We start from the raw sequence: 21,668 nt of genomic DNA, 5'->3' as shown, positions 1-21,668 counted from the left end.
AAGGAAACAGACAGTACAGAAGTTTTGTTAAATGTATTTCACTCAGTCTTGCTCACAACAAACAATTCATATTGAGCCATACAGACATTGTCAATCCTACGTACATATATGCTTTCCAGTCAATGTGCATTTGATGCTGTATCAATAAAAATCACAAATCTACGACACAATATTAATGAAATGAAAACACACACATTTTATATTCTCTAAATAAAAAAAAAGGAAAGAAAACCCAAGGGCATTCTTTAAAATATGAACATTTAATTATAAAGATATTGAGCTTTGGGACTATGCAATCGTTGTATTTGGTTCTGCTGGTTCGATGACATTCTCAGTGGCATCTGGTGTCATGACGGCCGACTGGCTGGCGTCCCCATAGTGATAGTCGGTGGCAGTTTCTACATTGACGTAAGTACTTTGTATATTACTCCGCTTCTGTCCCTGTTTCATCTGTTGCTGGAGAATAGTTACCATCTCACGTACCTCGTGAGCTAGTACAGAAAAGGTGGGACGATCGTTTGGATTAAACATCCAACACTTTGTCATGATTTTGTATCTGAAAAGAAATTGATTGAAAAGATAGTTTGTGTACTTAATGAACGGTAATAAGGCAAAAGATAACAAAAGTTTATCATTGACAGAAATAATTTGTATAGCAAAACAGCAGAATGTCACTTATCCCCATGGGAACACATAATTCATCTGGTTATGAAGATATTGAATGTGTGTTAGTAAAAACATATATTGTGTGAAGGATGAAACAGAAGTTTGGATATATAATGAGGTAGAGATCACATGACCTGTGGTACATTACCCAGAAACATTGATGGACAAATAGACTCAAAGAGTGAGAACCCAGAGAGCCTACATGGACAAAGTGTAGGCCTAGAGAGACCTCTCAGACAGTGTGAACCTAGAGAGGCCTCTCGGACAACGTGTCAGCCTAGATAGGCCTCTCAGACAACGTGTGAGCCTAGAGAGGCCTCTCTGACAAAGTGTCAGCCTAGATAGGCCTCTCAGACAACGTGTGAGCCTAGAGAGGCCTCTCTGACAACATGCGAGCCTAGAGAGGCCTCTCAGACAGAGGTTGAGCCTAGAGATGCATCTCTGACAGAGATGTGAGCCTAGAGAGGCCTCTCAGACAAAGTGTGAGCCTAGAGAGGCCTCTCAGACAAAGTGTGAGCCTAGAAAGGCCTCTCGGACATAGTGTGAGCCTAGATAGGCCTCTCAGACAACGTGCGAGCCTAGAGAGGCCTCTCAGACAAAGTGTGAGCCTAGAGAGGCCTCTCAGACAAAGTGTGAGCCTAGAGAGGCCTCTCAGACGGAGTGTGAGCCTAGAGAGGCCTCTCAGACAAAGTTTGAGCCTAGAAAGGCCTCTCGGACATAGTGTGAGCCTAGATAGGCCTCTCAGACAACGTGAGAGCCTAGAGAGGCCTCTCAGACAGAGTGTGAGCCTAGAGAGGCCTCTAAGACATAGTGTGAGCCTAGATTGGCCACTCAGACAACGTGTGAGCCTGGAGAGGCCTCTCAGTATGAGCCTAGAAAGAGATCTCAGACAGAGTGTGAGCCTAGAGAGGCCTCTCTGACAGAGTGTGAGCCTAGAGAGGCCTCTCTGACAAAGTGTGAGCCTAGAGAGGCCTCTCAGACAGAGTGTGAACCTAGAGAGGCCTCTCAGACAAAGTTTGAGCCTAGAAAGGCCTCTCGGACATAGTGTGAGTCTAGATAGGCCTCTCAGACAATGTGAGAGCCTAGAGAGGCCTCTCAGACAGAGTGTGAGCCTAGAGAGGCCTCTAAGACATAGTGTGAGCCTAGATTGGCCACTCAGACAACGTGTGAGCCTGGAGAGGCCTCTCAGTATGAGCCTAGAAAGAGATCTCAGACAGAGTGTGAGCCTAGAGAGGCCTCTCTGACAGAGTGTGAGCCTAGAGAGGCCTCTCAGACAGAGTGTGAGCCTAGAGAGAGATCTCAGACAGAGTGTGAGCCTAGAGAGGCCTCTCAGACAACGTGTGAGCCTAGAGAGGCCTCTCAGACAACGTGTGAGCCTAGAGAGGCCTCTCAGACAGAGTGTGAGCCTAGAGAGGCCTCTCTGACAGTGTGAGCCTAGAGAGGCCTCTCTGACAGAATGTGAGCCTAGAGAGGCCTCTTTGACAATGTGTGAGCCTAGAGAGGCCTCTCGGACAATGTGTGAGCCTAGAGAGGCCTCTCGGACAATGTGTGAGCCTAGAGAGGCCTCTCAGACAGAGTGCGAGCCTAGAAAAGCCTCTCAGACAACGTGTGAGCCTAGATTGGCCTCTCAGACAACGTGTGAGCCTAGAGAGGCCTCTCAGACAAAGTGTGAGCCTAGAAAGAGATCTCAGACAGAGTGTGACTGAGCCTAGAGAGGCCTCTCTGACAGTGTGAGCCTAGAGAGGCCTCTCAGGTAAAGTTTTAGCCTAGAGAGGCCTCTCTGACAAAGTGTGAGACTAGAAAGGCCTCTCAGAGTGTGAGCCTAGAGAGGCCTCTCAGGCAAAGTTTGAGCCTAGAGAGGCCTCTCTGTCAAAGTGTGAGACTAGAGAGGCCTCGCAGACAGAGTGTGAGCCTAGAGAGGCCTCTCTGACAACGTGTGAGCCTAGAGAGGCCTCTCTGACAAAGTGTGAGACTAGAGAGGCCTCTCAGACAAATTGTGAGACTAGAAAGGCCTCTCAGAGTGTGAGCCTAGAGAGGCCTCTCAGACAGAGTGTGAGCCTAGAGAGGCCTCTCAGGCAAAGTGTGAGCCTAGAGAGGCCTCTCTGACAGAATGTGAACCTAGAGAGGCCTCTCAGACAACGTGTGAGCCTAGAGAGACCTCTCAGACAACGTGTGAGCCTAGAGAGGCCTCTCAGACAAAGTGTGAGCCTAGAGAGACCTCTCAGACCGAGTGCGAGCCTAGAGAGACCTCTCAGACCGAGTGTGAGCCTAGAGAGGCCTCTCAGACAGAGTGAACCTAGAGAGGCCTCTCTGATAGAGTGTGAGCCTAGAGAGGCCTCTCTGACAGTGTGAGCCTAGAGAGGCCTCTCTGATAGAGTGTGAGCCTAAAGAGCCCCCTCAGACAGAGTGAACTTAAAGAGCCCTCCCGGATATAGTGTGAGCCTAGAGAGGCCTCTCGGACAACGTGTGAGCCTAGAGAGTGTACTCGTAGTATCATTGGTGACAAAGAATCTTGTTTGAAAGGAAAGGAAATCAGTGGCCTTAGGGTTGGCAAATCTACAGATTTTCGTTTCCATTTGTTTTTAAAAATGAAATATACTTTATACATGTATATGTTTATGCTACAGCATTGGATTTACAAAGATCTACGTATATTACAGCAGAATAAAGACAATTTAAGATCTACATATATATAACTTACAGAGAATCAGGACAGAATGGGGGTTGTGGCATCCTTCGACCCGCCTTGATGTATCTCAACACATCCCAGTTATCGACCTCCGGGTATGGGTTAACTCCCCTTGTCATCAGCTCCCAAAGGCATATTCCAAAGGACCACTGGTATGAAAGGCACACAATTTTAGAAACAAATTTTAACAAATGAAACTTTAAATATGAACATTAATTCTGTCACTGGTTGATTGCCTTGAACACAGAGGTGAAAGGTCAATTGAAGATTTATAAATACCTTATACATATCTAAAGTACCTTTCCAGTGTATGAAATCTAAAGTGATAAAGATTTCCAACCAATAACATCTATTGTTATAAACAGGTTTATATCATATTAAATACACTTTCTGACAGAAGAAAGTGTAAAAGGCACATCTATATAATCTGTTATTATTGTGTATAAAAATTCCACTGACCACGTCTGATTTTGAGTTGTAGTTTCCCTTCTCAAGACATTCTGGGGCCATCCACTTAACTGGTAGTTTACTCTTCTTATTGTCACTGCTGTAGTAGTCACGTTCATAGATATCTCTGGACAGGCCGAAGTCAGCTACCAGGGCTTTGAAAGTTCTCATCTAACCTATAATCATACATCACATATCATTATTAATATATAACAGCAATGAAGTTCGGCTACCATAACAGGTGAATGAGATGGTGAACTCCAATATTTAAAAAAAGAAAATAAAAGCCTTAAAGGGAAACAAACTTCATTAAAACATTTAATAACCTACCTAAATTCTAATAACACTTTTAAAATCTTATGTTACCCTTCTAAATTCATGCTAATATCAGATCTTATAACATGGCCAAAGATTTATGATTTTTTATACTTTTATATACTTACATACAGTTTCTGGCAGCTAGATCTCTGTGAACAAACTTGAGTCCAGAGAGGTAGTCCATACCCTGGGCTATGTCTATTCCATAAACTATCAGGTCCTTGATTGTAGGATTCTAAAATAAAGAGAAATTTGATTTCAGAATGTTTCGATTATACACTTTGTTAACTTAATTAATTTTTTTTGCAAATTAAAATTAAAACAATACAAGATCCCCTGCCCATGCAAATATTGTATTACATGAAATTAAAGTGGGCAACATGCATAAATACATGAAACACATGACATAGCATTTAGAATCATTACATGTATTTGTGTTCAGTCATCAAGTTCCTGTGAAATTAATCAAATAATTAGCAAGGGATTTAGGCTACCAAGTCTACCAAGCAAGATTCATAAAAATCCGATCATTCCTTCAAAAGATATTGTGTGGAAAGCAAATCTGGATGGACGGAACCCATTTGTATATCCCTATTGGGCGGGGGATAATAAGAATTCAAGGTAAATAGATATACATGCACTTACATTTTCTTCATTACGTATGTAAGATAGGAGGTCACCATGACTCATATACGGCAGTACCACCAAGGGCATGTCATCCATTCCAAAACAGATCCCGGTCAGAGTCAGAACATTCTCATGGTGGAAATCTTTCATACGCATGGCCTCCTCAAGAAAACTCTGTACATCTATTTCTCTTGGGCTGTCATCTACAAAGTTAATTTTAGTACTGATAATGAAGTGTAAGCAAGATATATGACCATACCTGTTCGGGTCAAATGTTGTCAAACTGCATGGAGACCTACAACTTGCTGACGTTCCTCAAACTGGAGATTTTTTTTATAAAACCCATGCTTGGCGCCTAACATTAGAATGCTGTAGTTGTGGGGAAGACAATACAAGAATTCCACGGAAGTGGAGGTGTCGCCTGTGTATGCGAATAATTAAAGGGCCATAACTCTTTAAAACTAGGACTTGAATAAAAAAAAACAATAACAAACTTGTCCACAGTATTATGGTAACGAACATTCTATTTTCGCAAAAAAAATTAAGGGCTATAACTCTTTTAAAAAGGTCCGAATAAATTTGGTTAACGAACTTGTCCACAGTATTATGGTAACGAACCTTCCCATGCAGTTTCAAATTAATCCAGTAATAATTATTCAAGTTATTGAGTGGAAACCATTTTCGCAAAAAATTAAAGGGCCATAACTCTTTTAAAATGGTGCGAATAAATTTGGTTAACGAACTTGTCCACAGTATTATGGTAACGAACCTTCCCATGAAGTTTCAAATTAATCCTGTAATAATTATTCAAGTTATTGAGTGGAAACCATTTTCGCAAAAAATTAAAGGGCTATAACTCTTTTAAAAAGGTGCGAATAATTTTGGTTATCGAACTTGTCCGAGCCATCATGGTAATGAACCTTCCCATGAAGTTTCGAATTAATCCGTTCTAAACTACTAAAGTTATCGCACGAAAACCATTTTCCGGACGACGCCGACACCGACGCCGAAAAGTAATACCTATATGTCTCCTTTTTCAAAGGCGACACAAAAATAGTACCATTTTGGTACCTATGATCAGTATTTACTCACTATGTAAAGACTTCACAGCCACTAGTGTATCTTCTTTTGCACCCGGCAAGGTCAGGAAACCTTTATGTACACAGCCAAAGTGACCTGAAATATAATCATTATCTAAAGTAACCTTCAGATGTTTGTTGTGAAAATCAAACTAATACTGTTTTCTTTCAACCGCTTGGAATGGCATAACTGTAAGAAAATTAAATATGTTGTAAGAGCTGAACAGTACACAGTATTTAAAACACAAGATGCCTAGAGGGTCTGCATTGCTCACCTGGATATTTCAGTAATTATGGCAAAATACTCTAATTTAAGCTATATTTCACATAGTTTCCCACTTTCGAACTGCCTCTCCCAATAATGGTTCAAACTACAGGTGTACTAAATCCTATCATTCTTGAAAGAAAAAAAATATCTTAAAGGTTTTTTTTGCTATATTTTCCCTATTGGGCCCTCGTTCTCCCGCCCTTAGTGTGTCACATCTTATAACCATTTATACAACATACAACACTGCAAAATAATTATAAAGACCAAATTTCATCAAAATCTGTTTAGTTGTTCAGGACTAGTAGTGTTTTAAAAAGGTTTATCTTTCAATTGCTGTAAAATAATTAAGTTTTTATATTTTCAGCATGTCATGATTACATTCAGAGAATTTCACAAAGTTTTAATAAAACAGTAGGAGTTGTCTGCACAAGATCCTGTATACAAAATAACAGAAGGATGGACAGACAGATGGACAACATAAATCCAGTATACCCACCTAATAATAACAAAACTAGTATACCCACTAAATTATAACAAAAACAGACACCTCCAAATGATAAATAAGAAATACGGACCGCTCCCTTTAGTAAATAAGAAATACTGACCTCTCCCTTTAGTAAATAAGAAATACTGACCTCTCCCTTTATCAAATAAGAATTACTGACCTCTCCCTTAAGTAAATAAGAAATACTGACCTCTCCCTAGGATTTCACCCAGTGTGAGCCACTCTCGTTCTATCAGAAGGTTTTTATCTCGGAGAACCAACAGTGTGTCATCATCAATACCAGATAGAAGGGAGGCTGCTGCTCCACTCTCGGACATCCGCTGTTCTGTGTAATCTGTGAAAATCAACACCTCTCAGTCAATCCCCTAATTTGTTTCGAAGTGAAATGCATCTTCATCAAACTAAATGTATATAATATTATCATCAATCTAAATAAGTATCATGTACCCTAATTTTTTATACATCTTTATACATATACATGGATTATTGATGCAATATATTTAATTTACTTAAAAAGCAAATTATACTTTTTAAAATTAGATCATAACACTATATTTGTGATTACCTACTTAAAAAATATTCAATGCATTTATTGCGAGATAATGCCGAGATTTGATAATTCTGTGAATAATGTGTGTTGAGATGTCCTCCTTGATGTCATCTAAATATATGCTTATTTTGGTTATGGAAATATATATGTTTTGAGCAACAGATCTAAATGTGAAAGTTCAATGCCAAACTTTAAAGAATATCTTAAGTTTGACATAGCTTAGCATAAGCAAAGTATAAGATTTTGGTTAATTGGGTTAAATCTAATTAATGACTGAAATTTTGAAAAAAAATATATGCTACATGACATTGTTGACAGAAATCTGAACTAAAATATATTAGTAACTTATATGCAATGGTAATAATATATTCTTCAGGAGAATACATACCATTGGCTCGATTTTGACTGTCTATCATCCTTTGGCCATTAGCATCAGTGCGGACAGCTTGGTAATGTGCCATGTAGGGATCAGATGGCTTTTTGAATATCCACATTTCCTTTTTCTTCAAAATAATGACTGTGATTATCAAAAGAATTACAACGATAACGATGATTACAATGAGGATGATGGTCATGGTTGCAGGTGCAGTCTCCGCAGCGGCAAACACCAGGAACCCTATATCTTTATTTATCCCACCTGCAGTCACCTGAAACAAAAACATTTTATTTCATTCTTCTTCTTCATGAGATAAAATTATGAAAAATAGATGTAACCATAAATCAATTGTATACACTTACTCTAAACTTTATAGAGAGCTAGAATCAGTACATTGATAATTTATCAGAGTCCACTGTTGATCTGCCCACCCACAACTTTTGAATGTCTAATCAACAAGTGAAATAATAATAATAAGATAAAATGAAAAATATATAGTGAAAACGAGTTGATTAATCTATATCTAGATTTTATTTTCTGTAAAAAACATTTAAATGAAAAAAACTGATCTTTTTACCGAATGAAAAATTATTTGAAGTGCACTAGCCCCTTGGGCTTATACCCAGTAAAATATGGTACACATTTCGAGTGATGACCTTCTGTGTAAGCTTTGTCACAGAGTTGTTGGGACAAAAAACAGGAGAGACATAAATGCTTTCATAAATTTTAAGCATATAAAATCTCTAATGTCTTCTTAACACATTTTATACAATGGATATGAAACAATATCCAAATTTCCAAAAGTAATCCCCAAAAAATTAATTTTGACATCAAATGTTTAACGAAATTAAACGATGAAGGAAAATTAAAGATTTATCATCACTCCATTGTTCCTTTATTACACTTCTGAGGATTGTACAGATGGAATTCAAACTTTAAAAATATACGCTGTACCCATAATATTTCAAAGCTTTAAATCAGCTATTACATCATTTACTAGACCTCTATACCAATAGGAAGGGTATAAGATGTTTAGTTATGGATTTAAAAGCCTTTCAAAAACTAAGACCTAAAAACTTCGATTTTTGGGTGACAGTGTACACGTAGCTATAACATCACTCCCAGACCTCTATACAAAATAGGAAGGGTGTACAATGTATAGTTATGAACTTAGAAGCCTTTAAAAAAACTAAGGCCCAAAAACTTCAAATTTTCGGTGACATGGTGTACATACAAACACTCAGGAGAGCCAGATACTTACTGTAACACGATATTTCTGTGATGACGCTTCGGTAGGCATGCTGTACAGGGTACAGGACATGACAGTGTCCTTTAGTTTGGTGGCATTACACGTTCCTTTGGTCCCTACCTTGACAATAATATCTGCCATAGATATACCTAGGTTTAAGTGCTCTCCCTAAAACATAACAATTAATCGTAAGATTATTTTGGTGAGTCTAAGTCCAGTTGAACTGACAGATTGATCTGTATGGTTATTTTCTGAAGAAAAACTGCAAATATTAGTATTCTTAAGATAAATGTAAATAATGAAAGAACGTTTGATGTAGAGGTTTTTTATGTAATGCTTAATTTTCTCAGCATGTATTGTGAGGTTGGTATGTAAGCCTACTTGGTTCAACATCAGGGTGTGTTAAATCAGAAAAAATAATCCTACTTGCCAACTGTCCCTGTTAAGGAGAGAACGTCCTGAAGAATTCTTAACCTTATTTTTTACATAAATAATAATGATTTTGAAAATACTCATAATTTTAAAATAGTCCTAATTTTGAAAAGAGTTTACCAGAAAGAGCAGTTTTAAATATTTTGTTGTGAAATATATCATTATAGTTCACAAATATAAAGATGCTATTACAAGGCTTGAAATTTTTACCCTAAAAAATTTCCCCAATAGACAATTTCAAAAGACGGCAAGCATGAATTTCATTTCACAATTTGACATTTGGCTATCAAAGGAGGTACTTGCATTTAAAATTTGACCAATTCAAAACTCAATTTTTTCTGGTAATATTGGGACTAATTAAAAAAAGTTACCTTAATGTCCAAAGTTGTCTCAGTAATGTCCATGTTTCGTAAATGTCCACTGTCGCTGAACATGTGGAAGACAGGGTCGGGATAATATCTAAATATTGTCCACACTTGGTCCACAACGTTCTTCTGACCAACCTCCTTTATGCCATCCATTTTGAACCAAATGTGATATTCTTCGGACCGGGTAGGGAGTTGTCCATCCACATATCTGGTGATATTGACTGACGGACAGTACATAGTGCGGCCATCAGCAACAGCTTTACATTTCTGTAATATTTTTACGTACATTTTCAGAGTTATTTGATAAAAAACATTTGATTTCTTTTCATATGAAATTTTATGAAACTCCTCTCAAAGTTAATATTTCTGCTTATGGTAAAGTCTCGCAAAAATAAAAAAAAAACCTGCTAAAACTTGCTCCCGAAAATCTCATATGAAATGAAATCCTTAAAGGTCTGATATATACATCAAGACCAAGAGGTGTATAGACTAGATCATCAGGTTGTATATTATTTAACACTTATCAAGAGTAAGTTTGAAAACATCAAACTAAGAGTTAATACAATTGTGCTTGCACTTAATGTGTCACCTGAGTTGGAGGAGTCCTCTTGGTTTTGACAATCGTGACTCCTATCTGGGGATCGGCTACAATGTGTAAATTTGTCCCCGTCACGGTCAGTTTAATACCGCCACTGTACCCAGCAACAGAAGTAAGAATTTAAAGGTAACAGTTACTGCAGATAAGATAAATTAATTACATCGGTGAGAATTTTGCAGGTAATTATCATACAGGTAAGAAGACAATATGGTGAATTAAAATCCCCCACCAGATGTAAAATAATATGCCAAGAATACATATATGTTCAATTTGTGTAGAAGCTAATTTTAAATGTTAGACTCACTGTATTCAATAATTGGATTTAGTGGTTTCAATGTGAATAAATTCAGGAATATCACAATTCTTTAATGAAGGTCAAGAGTAAAAATGTAGGTCAGAGTGACCTAGTTTTGATACATGACATGCCACGAGATAAAAGATTCTTTATGTCCCTGTTAACATAAGCTCTCAGGAGCTTGTATTTCAACAAAAATATCTATGAGGTGAACATATGCCCCAAGTAAAGAATGAAGTGTAGTAAGGGACGATAACTCGTTATCGTTCCTTACGGAACGTAATGATAGTATGAGCTAATTCGCCTATTTTGCCGGCTATTGTAGCGATTTGGGAGCGGAAAAAATGGCACATACAATTTTGATGGTCTTTTGAACCATTGTAAAACTCGGCTTGATCTAGGTCTGGATGTATTTGGTATCCCTGTGGAAATTCGTATTTATGAGATATTTTGGGTCAAACATGCCAAAATCGTCACTTTGACCGGTAGCTTCTGTTTAACCGGTCCTTAAAAATCAGCGTTTCAATCCAAAAATCTGAAACTCCAAACATAACAAGAGATAGTTCTGAAGAAAAACGTATCTTTAGTTTTTCTATATCTTTCATAGAACGGCCACAATAGGGTTTTGAAAAAGGGTCGTATTTTATCGAGAGGTGGCGGATGTTACGTCACGAGTGTTACGTCACAAGAATGTGTGGAATGTAGTGTATTGAAGGACGGAACGTAAAGTACATGCGGCTAATTCAGACCACTTTCTGGAGCTAACTGAAAAGCGACTCTATACATTTTGATAAAACTTTCCACACTTATAAGACTCGGTGTGATCTACATGTATGTCCAGGCATATCCCGTATATCTAGGAATAATCTAGTTATGGAGATATTTTGAGTACAAACACGCCAAAATCGACACTTTGACTGCTGGTTTCTGCACAACTCGGCCTAGAGAATTAACGCATAAAGCCATCTTATTGAAACTCCACACATCACAAGTACATGTAATTCCGAAGAAAACAGTATCTTTAGTTTTTCTATATCTATCAGAGAACGGTCACAATAGGGTTTTAAACATAGGTACTATGTACCGCGAGGTCACACATTTCGGAGAGTCTATTACATGTACGGACGTACGTCACGAGTGACGTTACTACGTCTGTTCTGCTTGTCTGATTGAACTTGTAGCGCTCGGTGAGCTGGTTGTATTTTGCTGTCACTGCCTATATTTCTTACAATTTTACAATATTAGAGAAAATACAAACGACACAATTCTCGGCACATTTTTTTTTTTTTTTTTTTTTTTTACATATTTTTCACAAATATCTCCATCCCAAAGACAGGATTAATCTTGTTTTGACATATATGGTACATTAAGTTCATCATGTCCGTGATGCAACAGTTTCCGCTAAGGGCACACGGGTACGTATAATCGAAAGACAGTAAGCCAGACATTTACACTGCACTGGGGAAGAATTCCCGCCTTTTTACACCCAGAATCCTACGTCATTCTATTTTCAGTAACAGTGTGTATTTGTGATTTTCTAAATCTCAACACACTATTTATCCTCGTATGGTATATAAAGTACCCGTTTCATGTGTTATTTACTCGGGAAAACAGCTACAAACCAGGGAAACATATTCTCCACAGGGACTTGAATCAGGTGAAACACCCGCTGATTGGCCGATCGAGTTGCACCAGTCGTTAACACATTTTTGGATGTAGATTTGACCTCTAACCCTGACCCAGATGTAAATAATCTACACTTTGGTTATAGATGAATATTGACAGCTATCTTCATAAAATAGATCGAAGTTAATTGTGATCTCTGTCCCAATATCATGTTCAGACCAGAAGTGATGTTTAAGGTTGTGTGTACACTTGTGGAAGTTATTGTCAGTATGAACAACACATTAGGAGCCTTGATTTTGACATCATATGATATGCATGACATTTTTTTTACCTTTGTGGTATATGTCACTATTTATCGATTAGAATACCGCGAGTACATCTGTTACTAAGATGAACTTAGGTTTGTTTGTTTGCTTGTTTTATCACCACGTGTATATATATTGCAATCAGGATCGTTTTGAGGCTGGGTCTCCTTATAGTAGTGGATGACTACAACGTATGCTTGGATAGATGCCAATTGCTGTCTCATAAAACTGAAGAATTGTGAAAATTGTTACAGTGGTAACCCCCAAACTTTCAATTTCCTCGCGCCAGTATTAATATCTAAACGTAATTGAGAGTTTTAAATGTCGCGCGAATACATTAAGTGCAAGTGAGGATACAAATGTATTAAGTGAAAATGAGGAAATTAAGTGCAAATGAAGGTATTAATGCTAAAGGAAGGGAAATAAAGGTTTTGGGGGTTACCAGTGTTATAAGGTAACCAATACTTTATTAAATCCCCCACTTAAAAAAAACTTGACACAGGTGTTCTTCAAGATTATGGGGTGTGCAACTGCATGACGCTTTATTTTCCGATCGGTCTACCAAGATGGCCGCCACAGACTTACTTGCCTCTGACTAGTGAAAATTTAGATATTGTTTGATTTCGATTACAATTGGTATTTGATATATAGGGGTATTAGGGGACTGCATATTCCATTGCATGGGTATCATTGCCATATCAAGGCTTCTGAATGGTCGAAGTTTAGATATTGGATTTGGATGCAAAATGGTAAATAGTGGAATTCGAATTCAACCACATGGGATTCATTGCCATAGGAACCACATGGGGGAATTCAGGTGGTAAAATTTTAGATGCAAATTCAACCTCACGGGTTCTCTTGCCATAGAACCACGCTGAGGCTTCTTATTGGTCGAAATATTGACATTGAATTATTTTAATGTAAACCATGACTCGTGCATGGAACCTCTGAACTCAAGACGGACATTTCTATATCATGTTCAGCATTTATTTTTATCTATCTTTCATGCTCAACCAGAGTTATCGTCCCTCACTACACTTCATTCTTTCTGTGACACTCCTTTAGGTGTCACCCCACTAGTATGAAGTTCCAGGGACAAAAGTGTAGGAGACAGAGCCCAAAACATATTTATTATATTGATGATGAAATAATGTAATTTGTGTTTGAGTAAACTGACCTTGCCATGGATCGAGGTGGAGCCACATTATTGATGGATGAGTCAGCCATGTAGGTGAAGTCTGTGTAGATCGGGAAATCTGTGCCATCTATTATCACCACCACTGGACCGTTTAACATCCGCTCAGACCCACCAGGGGTCCAGGTTGTCGTCTCACAGATTATCATGGTTGCATTGTAACTGTACCAATGGAAATTATTTTTACAACAGCTCTGGTTTTATCTGACATAATATAATAGAAATCAACATTTCAAAAAACAGCTTTCTATCTGACATTTGAAAAATAGCCACATTTTTTAATAACATAAATGAGAAATTCTTCAAAAAACAGATACTCACCTTTTTAGAGTGCATGGGAAGTTAACTACCTTCACAGAGCGATCTTTTCCGATATCCAAGTTATCTCCCTTGATAACTAAAGTTGTACCACCAGACACCGGTCCAAAGCTGGGAGTAAAATTAGCCATTTTTGGTAACTGGAAACCAGGAATAAAAATATATCAGATATGTAAGCATTTACTTTAATTCAGATGGGTATTGTGTAAGTGTAGCCTAAAAATTCTGAAAAAAACATTTTTTGTTAGATGGATGCCTGACACCCAGTAAAGATCAGGACACATTTCTGCAGTGCTGTCCTTGTCAGCTCTTATCAACTTGAATTAATTAGCATGTGAATACATTCCCAAGATAATACAAATGTAGGTTTGACTACCAGATGTTTATCCCATCAAAATAATGCAAAAGCGTTTCACGTTGACAGCTTTACAGATTATAATGAGTGTCATTACATTAATACTTATATTTCATCTATACATGGTATTGTATAATTGTGATAAACTGACCCAGTTCCTAGCTTATAAACTGACCCAGTTCCTAGCTTATAAACTGACCCAGTTCCTACCTTATTAAGTGACCCAGTTCCTACCTTATAACTGACCCAGTTCTTACCTTATAAACTGACCCAGTTCCTACCTTATAAACTGACCCAGTTCCTACCTTATAAACTGACCCAGTTCCTACCTTATAAACTGACCCAGTTCCTACCTTATAACTGACCTAGTTCCTACCTTATAAACTGACCCAGTTCCTACCTTATAATCTGACCCAGTTCCTACCTTATAGACTGACCCAATTCCTACCTTATAGAGTGACCCAGTTTCTACCTTATAGACTGACCCAATTCCTACCTTATAGACTGACCCAGTTCCTACCTTATAGACTGACCCAGTTCCTACATTATAAACTGACTCAGTTCCTACCTTATAACTGAAGAGGGTTGACTGTAGAGAATATGTCCCCATTATCTTATACTTAATTCCTGTTTTGGTATCATCAGAAATCTTCACAGACACCGGTAGTGTGTTGGCCTCTGTCACTGATGGGGCGATGCAAACTAAACTGAAATGATAAATTGTCCAATTAAATTTTGTACAAAACCAGAATTAACTACTTTGATATATCAGGTAATTGACTTAAAAACACCTTATTTTATTAGATTTTAGAGTTCAATGGAGAAAAAATTCTTGTGTGTATCATATCATACTTGTAAAATTTTGTGTAATATCATAATTGTAAGACTAATATATATATGTATATATTACAAGAATATGGACTTGGAATAGTGGTGTAAGCTGCAGGAATTTCTGACTTGGCGATTACATGTGCCATAGAGCTTGAGTTGGTCAGTGTAGGAGTAAAATTGTCATTTGTTAAATGTGTTTCTATGTTACATATCATATCAGATCAAACTCATACTTGTATATTTGTAACATATATTATTTAAATAGAGAGAAAAACCTTGTGAAGTTGCTGTAGCTGGGAACACATTCCAAATTGCCAACACGAGCCTGAATCTCCTGAGCGAGCTTGGAACCAAAGTTGTTGCCGTAGATGGTGATAGGGGTTTGCCCCTCAAAAGGACCAGTGTCTGGGGTGATCTGTTATCAAGGTCAAAAGGTTAAAGTGTTTTTGATACATTATTGACACTCCATAATGTTTTCAGTACGTAAATTATAAATCGATTGATATAGGTTAGTATGTAACTTCATCATGTCTCTTTCAGTACATACAAGCCTAATGACATTAGGATATCTTACTCATCATGAACTATTATAATATTATGTAAATATAAGGAATGATTGTAATGCCTCTCAAAATACCATAGCCTATTTTAATCAGCAATTAGCCGATGCCCCGTAATAAGCCCACCCATGTATATTGCATTTCTTAAAAAAAAGGAGTAAAATTAAATGAAAAAAAATTCAAATGTTTTTTCAATGTCCTCAAATAAACTCGCTGTACTCAAGTTTATTTAATGATCCCTTGAGCTTATTTTAGGATAACTTTGGTATTCTTACGGAATATATGACAGGAGAGCAGGTGTCTAGACTCCATGTTGTCAGGGTACCTAGGGACTGTGTCGGCTTGATACATTCTGTTTTCTTCGTACATCGGTCAACACACCATCCACATACGAGAGGGTCATCTGCAGTAACACATGTTTCACATGTGCTATACACTTCACAGGTACCAAGGGGGAACTTGACAACCTGTAGAAAATAAGGAACTTTTATTAAAATATACATGCTAGGGTTTCACCTAGCAGATAGTAGAAATTTTCTTCACCTGAGAAGAAAAATACTGTTGGTGAGGAGACTCGCCTTACTACACATAAATTCCCCTCCGAAATGTTAATTCCTTCCAACTTGATAAAATATCTCCTGCTCTGATAAAAATGCACTTTGAGCACTTTTCCGAAATTGTCACTTGTCAGAATGTACCTATATGACCTAACAATTCTGAAGAAATCTGAAAATTTATCTACATTTGACAGGTTACTACAATTCTGTCCTATTGACCACATGCTCCATTGAAGAGATTTATATAAATTACCTGACTACCAGCCAAGACGTACACATGGTTCTCGGTGGTATCGACCTGCATGTCCTGTTGTATAGGAATGTTGGTGTTCCCTGTCAGGTCCATGTCCAGGTAGGGTGTCATCAAGTCGTGATCGTCATCAACCTAAAATTATGTCTCGCTATGTCATAGAGTTTTAAACAACATTTAATAGGCCACCAGCCTCAATAACTTTATGATTTCAGATCATGGACAGAACTCAATCACCAGAAATCCATAAGTGCACTAGCGAAAAAAATAAGAAATACAAGTTCGAATTTTTTAATATAACTTTTAGACATGTGGTCTAAATTCAATTACATTTCAAACTGAGCTACCTACGTACACTGTTAAAATGTTCTTCAGTTAAAATTCAGTTGACTGTGACCCCTCTCGAGGCTGCATGCTTTCAGCATTTTCTTCAAGAAAGCATGCCTCTGGGGTACTCTTGCACCATATGCGCTGGTAAATCATTACAAATCAAACATTGGAATGGTACAGATCAGTTACACAACAATTCTTTTTGAAAAGATTGTTCAGCAAAATGCAGTGATTGAGTGAAGTCGATGGGGTAGGGCCATTGCTCTGGTAATGTAAGTTGTCAGCACTCATGGTCGACCAGTGTGTCCAAGAATAGCTAAGAATCTGTTGCAGTGGTTTCACTTAAGGCCACAATGTCCATTATGTTGGTCCACCATGCACTTACACAGAGACAAACCTCGAATGCAGTGGCTGCTTGCACATGGACCTTATTGGTTTAGTTTGGCCCATTGGAGATGGAGTCTTGTTTTATGCTTTACAGGTCAGATGGATGACAACATGTATATCAAAGTGGTGGTTAGCGATATTCTGACAGTCACATAATTGAAAGCAATGGATTCAGAGATTCAGGGTAGGGTCTGACATGGTATGGCTAGGGATATCTTAAGGCTTTAAAACACCTCTCTAGGTTATCCATGGCAATCTTACAGCAGTAACATATCGAGATCAGGTCTTTACACTACACATTCTTATCCATCAATATAACCATATGTTGTAGCGGGACAATGTGACGCCTACATACTGTAATGTTGCTAGGGTTTGTCATGACTTTCTGGCTCAAAACAATGCTCCAGTTCTGGAATGGCCATCATACAGTCCAGATATGTTCCCAAACAAGCATTTGTGGAGCAAGCTAGACAGGAGGGTAGGAAGTGCATCAACATCCCTTTTAACGTTGCTCAACTCACTCAGGCCCTTATTCAGGAGTGGAATATTAGCCATCAAAGGCCAATAAACACCTTGATGGGGTCAATGTTAAGGAGAGTAAGGAGAGTAAGAGAATTAACCAATGCTAGGGTGTGCATACACGTTAATGATTTGGATCAGGAAATGGTATAGGGTACCCTTGTTTTAACGTTATTCACAAAAACACACGCTACTGATATGGACCAGGAAAAATCATCAAAATGTATTCAGTAATGATAAAATAACGGAGAAACCCACATCACGAAAGAATCATGTAAAATAATACCTATGGAATATAAACTTGCATTTCTTTTTCTGCTAGAATATATTTTGTCTTGTACATCCCGACATAAAGAATAAAAAAAAATTATCAGAACTTTACCAATGTCAGATTTTCTGTATTTTTAGGCAAGAACTGATACATAAACTTAAATACTTACCTTGGTTTTAAGCAGATGTCCATCATATGTTCCCATCACAGCCACTGTATCCTCTTCCTGTGTCACCACGGCAACAGACGTCAACACATTGTTTGAAATATGAATGGTGGCCATACTCCGTAAGCGGTGTTCTGGTAGATGGTTTTGAATGCCAATATTAACTGAACTACCACAGAAAGGAGTTCTGTCGAAGTCACCAGCCTGTGAACAAAGAATATTATTATAAAAGTATTTCAAACCACGTACGTACTTCATATTCCCTGCCTGTGAGGAAAATCATAATAAAAATATATATTATGTAGTTTTTACATGTACCACACATACATAACATAGGTTTAGAAAATCATGAAATGTTTCAATGTATTTTATATATGTGCTAGCATGAAGTGGTACCGCATTAATTTATTGTGAATCAAATAGTAAACCAACTGGTCTTCATATAATAAGGAAAAGGAACCCACATTTGAAATTGCTGATTATACTTAAAATTGAAATCATGATAAAGATCTATAATGACTAGGTGTAATACAAACACTTTCTTCAAAATGCTTGAAATGGATAATTGTGTAAGCATTTAATACGTACCGCACACATCTTTGGCGCTGTTATATCTCTGCCGTATACCCAGGCTGGTTGTATAGCATTCCCCAAAAAGCAGTCTTTTTGGAGGGCTAAAAGTTTGCTCAATATATCACTGAAATCAAAAAAGCACATGACGGATCCTTCGTTTTCTTCTGGGTTTGGATTGAGCTGTCTATTCACACCAAAGGTAACAAATAACTTCTTGTCCCATGCTTTGAGTAGTTTTGGTGCGTCTGCAAGGAAAGCATCGGTTGCAATCTCGTATAGTTTCCCGTTATGTTCACACTGAAGAGGGAGTTCTGTGTACGAGGCGTACGCCACGTCATCTTTACATATTTGTATTATTTTGGATACAAAAACATTATTTTCTGTCCGATTACCAAACGGGTCTCTCATTTGTACGGAGATATGATATATATAATCTCTGTACTCAAATGAGTAGATGTAGTACGACTGGAATAAATCCTGGACAGAATCGTCGGCTGTTAAGTAGGTACCAAGCGTTTTCTGATGTACATAATAAAGCAAGCTCCAATATGAATCGATATAGTTAAATTCTCGTGTTGACATAATTTTTGGACGGAATTGAACGTCTCTGTGGTCCATTCCCATGGCGACATATAAGACTTTATCTGTACTATCAGACTGCTGGTTAGGAGATCCAAATACGACTGAAACTGTGGAAGGAGATGTAGTTCCGATGAAGTTTACACTGTCTTTGGCAACTAGAGTATGATTGGATGAAACATTGTTCAGGGAAAGACAGGAACACAGTCCCTGATTGGCTGAACCACACATCAGTATGAAATCTTTTTGATCGTTAATTTCCAAGACACGGACATGATTAGGGGACATTTTCCGACTTTCACTGCAGGTCAAAGGTGATGGAGGACAGTTAACATTGTCAAGCACTGGTCCGATGACATGTTCCTGTACCACATTTAAATCTGGGTTTAAATGTATAATAATATTTTTGCCTCCCACATGCAAATGTCCATTTTGTGTATCTATAGTTATCTGTGTAAGAGGCTGATTATCACTACTCACATTGTACACAGTGTAAAAAGTCCCTGTACTGATGGGCATGGAGCACAGCACGGCCAGACAAATACTTATAATTATTGTATCCTTCATGGCTCATCAATGTCATAGAACATACCAAGCCTATTATATAGCAGACTCACTCATATTTATGTCATTATTTCCCCATATAATGATGTAAGATCTCCTATTAAATTCTGTAGACACATTATATCTCCTATTAATGCCCTGGTCAACATCTTTGGTTTTTCTTTCCCAATTTCATTCTACTGTCTTTCTGCTTTATTAGTGGACCTAATCTGAAAAGTAAAAAAGAAAAAAAATGAAAAAAAAAATGACTAGAATATGTTTCAAACAGAGATGATATATACATGTACTTAGGCATAAAGATATAAAAGATTGTTATGAAATTGACAAGAATTTCTGGCTACACTATAATTTCATGTAAACTGAGGTAATATATAGTTTACAAATTGATTCAGTCATGCTTCATTTAAAACCTGATAAAAGATGTATATGTGCCAGTCTATGGGCCCCCTCATCCTGATTCAGAATAGACTTTATCAAGACTGATGAATTCCTTCTCGTATAACTTAAGCGGCCGCTGGTCGACAGCCGACCTATTTTCTGACATTGTTGTGTTGCCTGCAACACACAGTGGCACCTGTCAAAAATTTCTCGCCGTGTTGAACCTTTAATCATTAATGTTGGTGAATTACTTAATTCCTTTATCTGTCCTTTGACAATATATCCTCTGTCAATTAATCACTACACTTCACTTAGCATAGTCAGTCTGTTTGAAGTGTGAGTATAATTACCGAAATATCATACATAATATATATAACTGATTGTGAAAATACATTCATATTCATATTTACCAACCTCCCCTGAAGAATTAATGTTTAATAGTATGAGGATCACCTGCATTTGCAATTTTTATACATTTTAGTGTTTCAATAATTCCATTTGGTACATGTACATGTTCTGAAACGTTACATCGCATCAGCAATCACGTAGATCACACATGGATCTATACATTTCTTTTGGATCTGGTTGTGATATACTAACAGCTTAACAACAATCATATGTTAAACATTTTGTAATTCAATATCACGAAATGATATCCTCTAGCTGGTAGCCAGATCACTAAATCTTAAATTGATTTTATAAAATTTATTCTTTGACATTTCAAAGGAAAATCGCAAGATTTTTGACCCGTGAAAATAACAGAATTACAGTAGTAGGGTTATACCTGGGCTAATATTTGTTCTATTAGTACATGTACATGTACTAGCAAGATGCAGAGTAATAACTGTGGTTATGGACCACCCAGTCCAGTGTATCACAACTATTTATTTATATACAATATAGTAACTTATCATATATATTCACAACCACAATTACATTTCTGATATTATCCCGCTATATACACTATACAGTTAAAACTTAAACACTATATATATACATTGGTCATAGATGGACATGTCCACAGCGTGAATTATACCGAGTCGTACAGGTGATCCAATAATTGGCATATGCATACCAGGTATATACTTTTCGGGTCTGAGAACAACGATACCTTTCATCCCTTAATCAACATCATCCGTGGACCAAATCTGTGTCCTTCTCCGGAAGAAGGAAACGCCTTTGGCTCTACCTGACGATCTACACATGCAAATGCATACCTGTATAGGTGACACATATAACTATGACACACCTGTGCTTATCTCACCTGTACTATAATATGTCCTCTGAGTATTTACAGTTTGCATGTGTTGGTTTGCAGTTCCAAACACAATTCCAAAGTACGTCTATACCTGCATTCATCAGAGAACTTTCACTTTGCCGGACAGGTGTGTTTTGGTAAGGCCGAATTACCAACATCCGGAAGTACAATGTTTCGTT

The 21,668-nt window shown here is 37.5% G+C and overlaps 1 protein-coding gene across 1 annotated transcript; it reads right to left on the bottom strand.

The window, feature by feature from the left end:
* Window positions 1-3,822: 3,822 nt before the first annotated feature.
* LOC117330473 (hepatocyte growth factor receptor-like) lies at window positions 3,823-21,668 on the bottom strand. The gene is made up of 18 exons (XM_033888766.1): window positions 21,496-21,668; window positions 18,726-20,062; window positions 18,141-18,341; window positions 16,468-16,599; window positions 15,933-16,124; window positions 15,373-15,512; window positions 14,835-14,973; window positions 13,915-14,051; window positions 13,576-13,755; window positions 10,164-10,266; window positions 9,578-9,841; window positions 8,787-8,942; window positions 7,538-7,796; window positions 6,790-6,933; window positions 5,840-5,923; window positions 4,766-4,950; window positions 4,246-4,355; window positions 3,823-3,978 (listed from the first exon to the last, which is right to left on the bottom strand). The coding sequence occupies exons 2-18, from the start codon at window positions 19,854-19,856 to the stop codon at window positions 3,945-3,947; spliced, it is 3,591 nt and encodes a 1,196-aa protein (XP_033744657.1). The 5' UTR covers window positions 19,857-20,062; window positions 21,496-21,668; the 3' UTR covers window positions 3,823-3,944.

The sequence above is a fragment of the Pecten maximus genome, chromosome 7 (genome assembly GCF_902652985.1).
Source record: "Pecten maximus chromosome 7, xPecMax1.1, whole genome shotgun sequence".
NCBI lineage: Eukaryota > Metazoa > Mollusca > Bivalvia > Pectinida > Pectinidae > Pecten > Pecten maximus.
The sequence above is the reverse complement of the archived record's forward strand: the minus strand, read 5'-3'. Positions and strand labels throughout refer to the sequence as shown.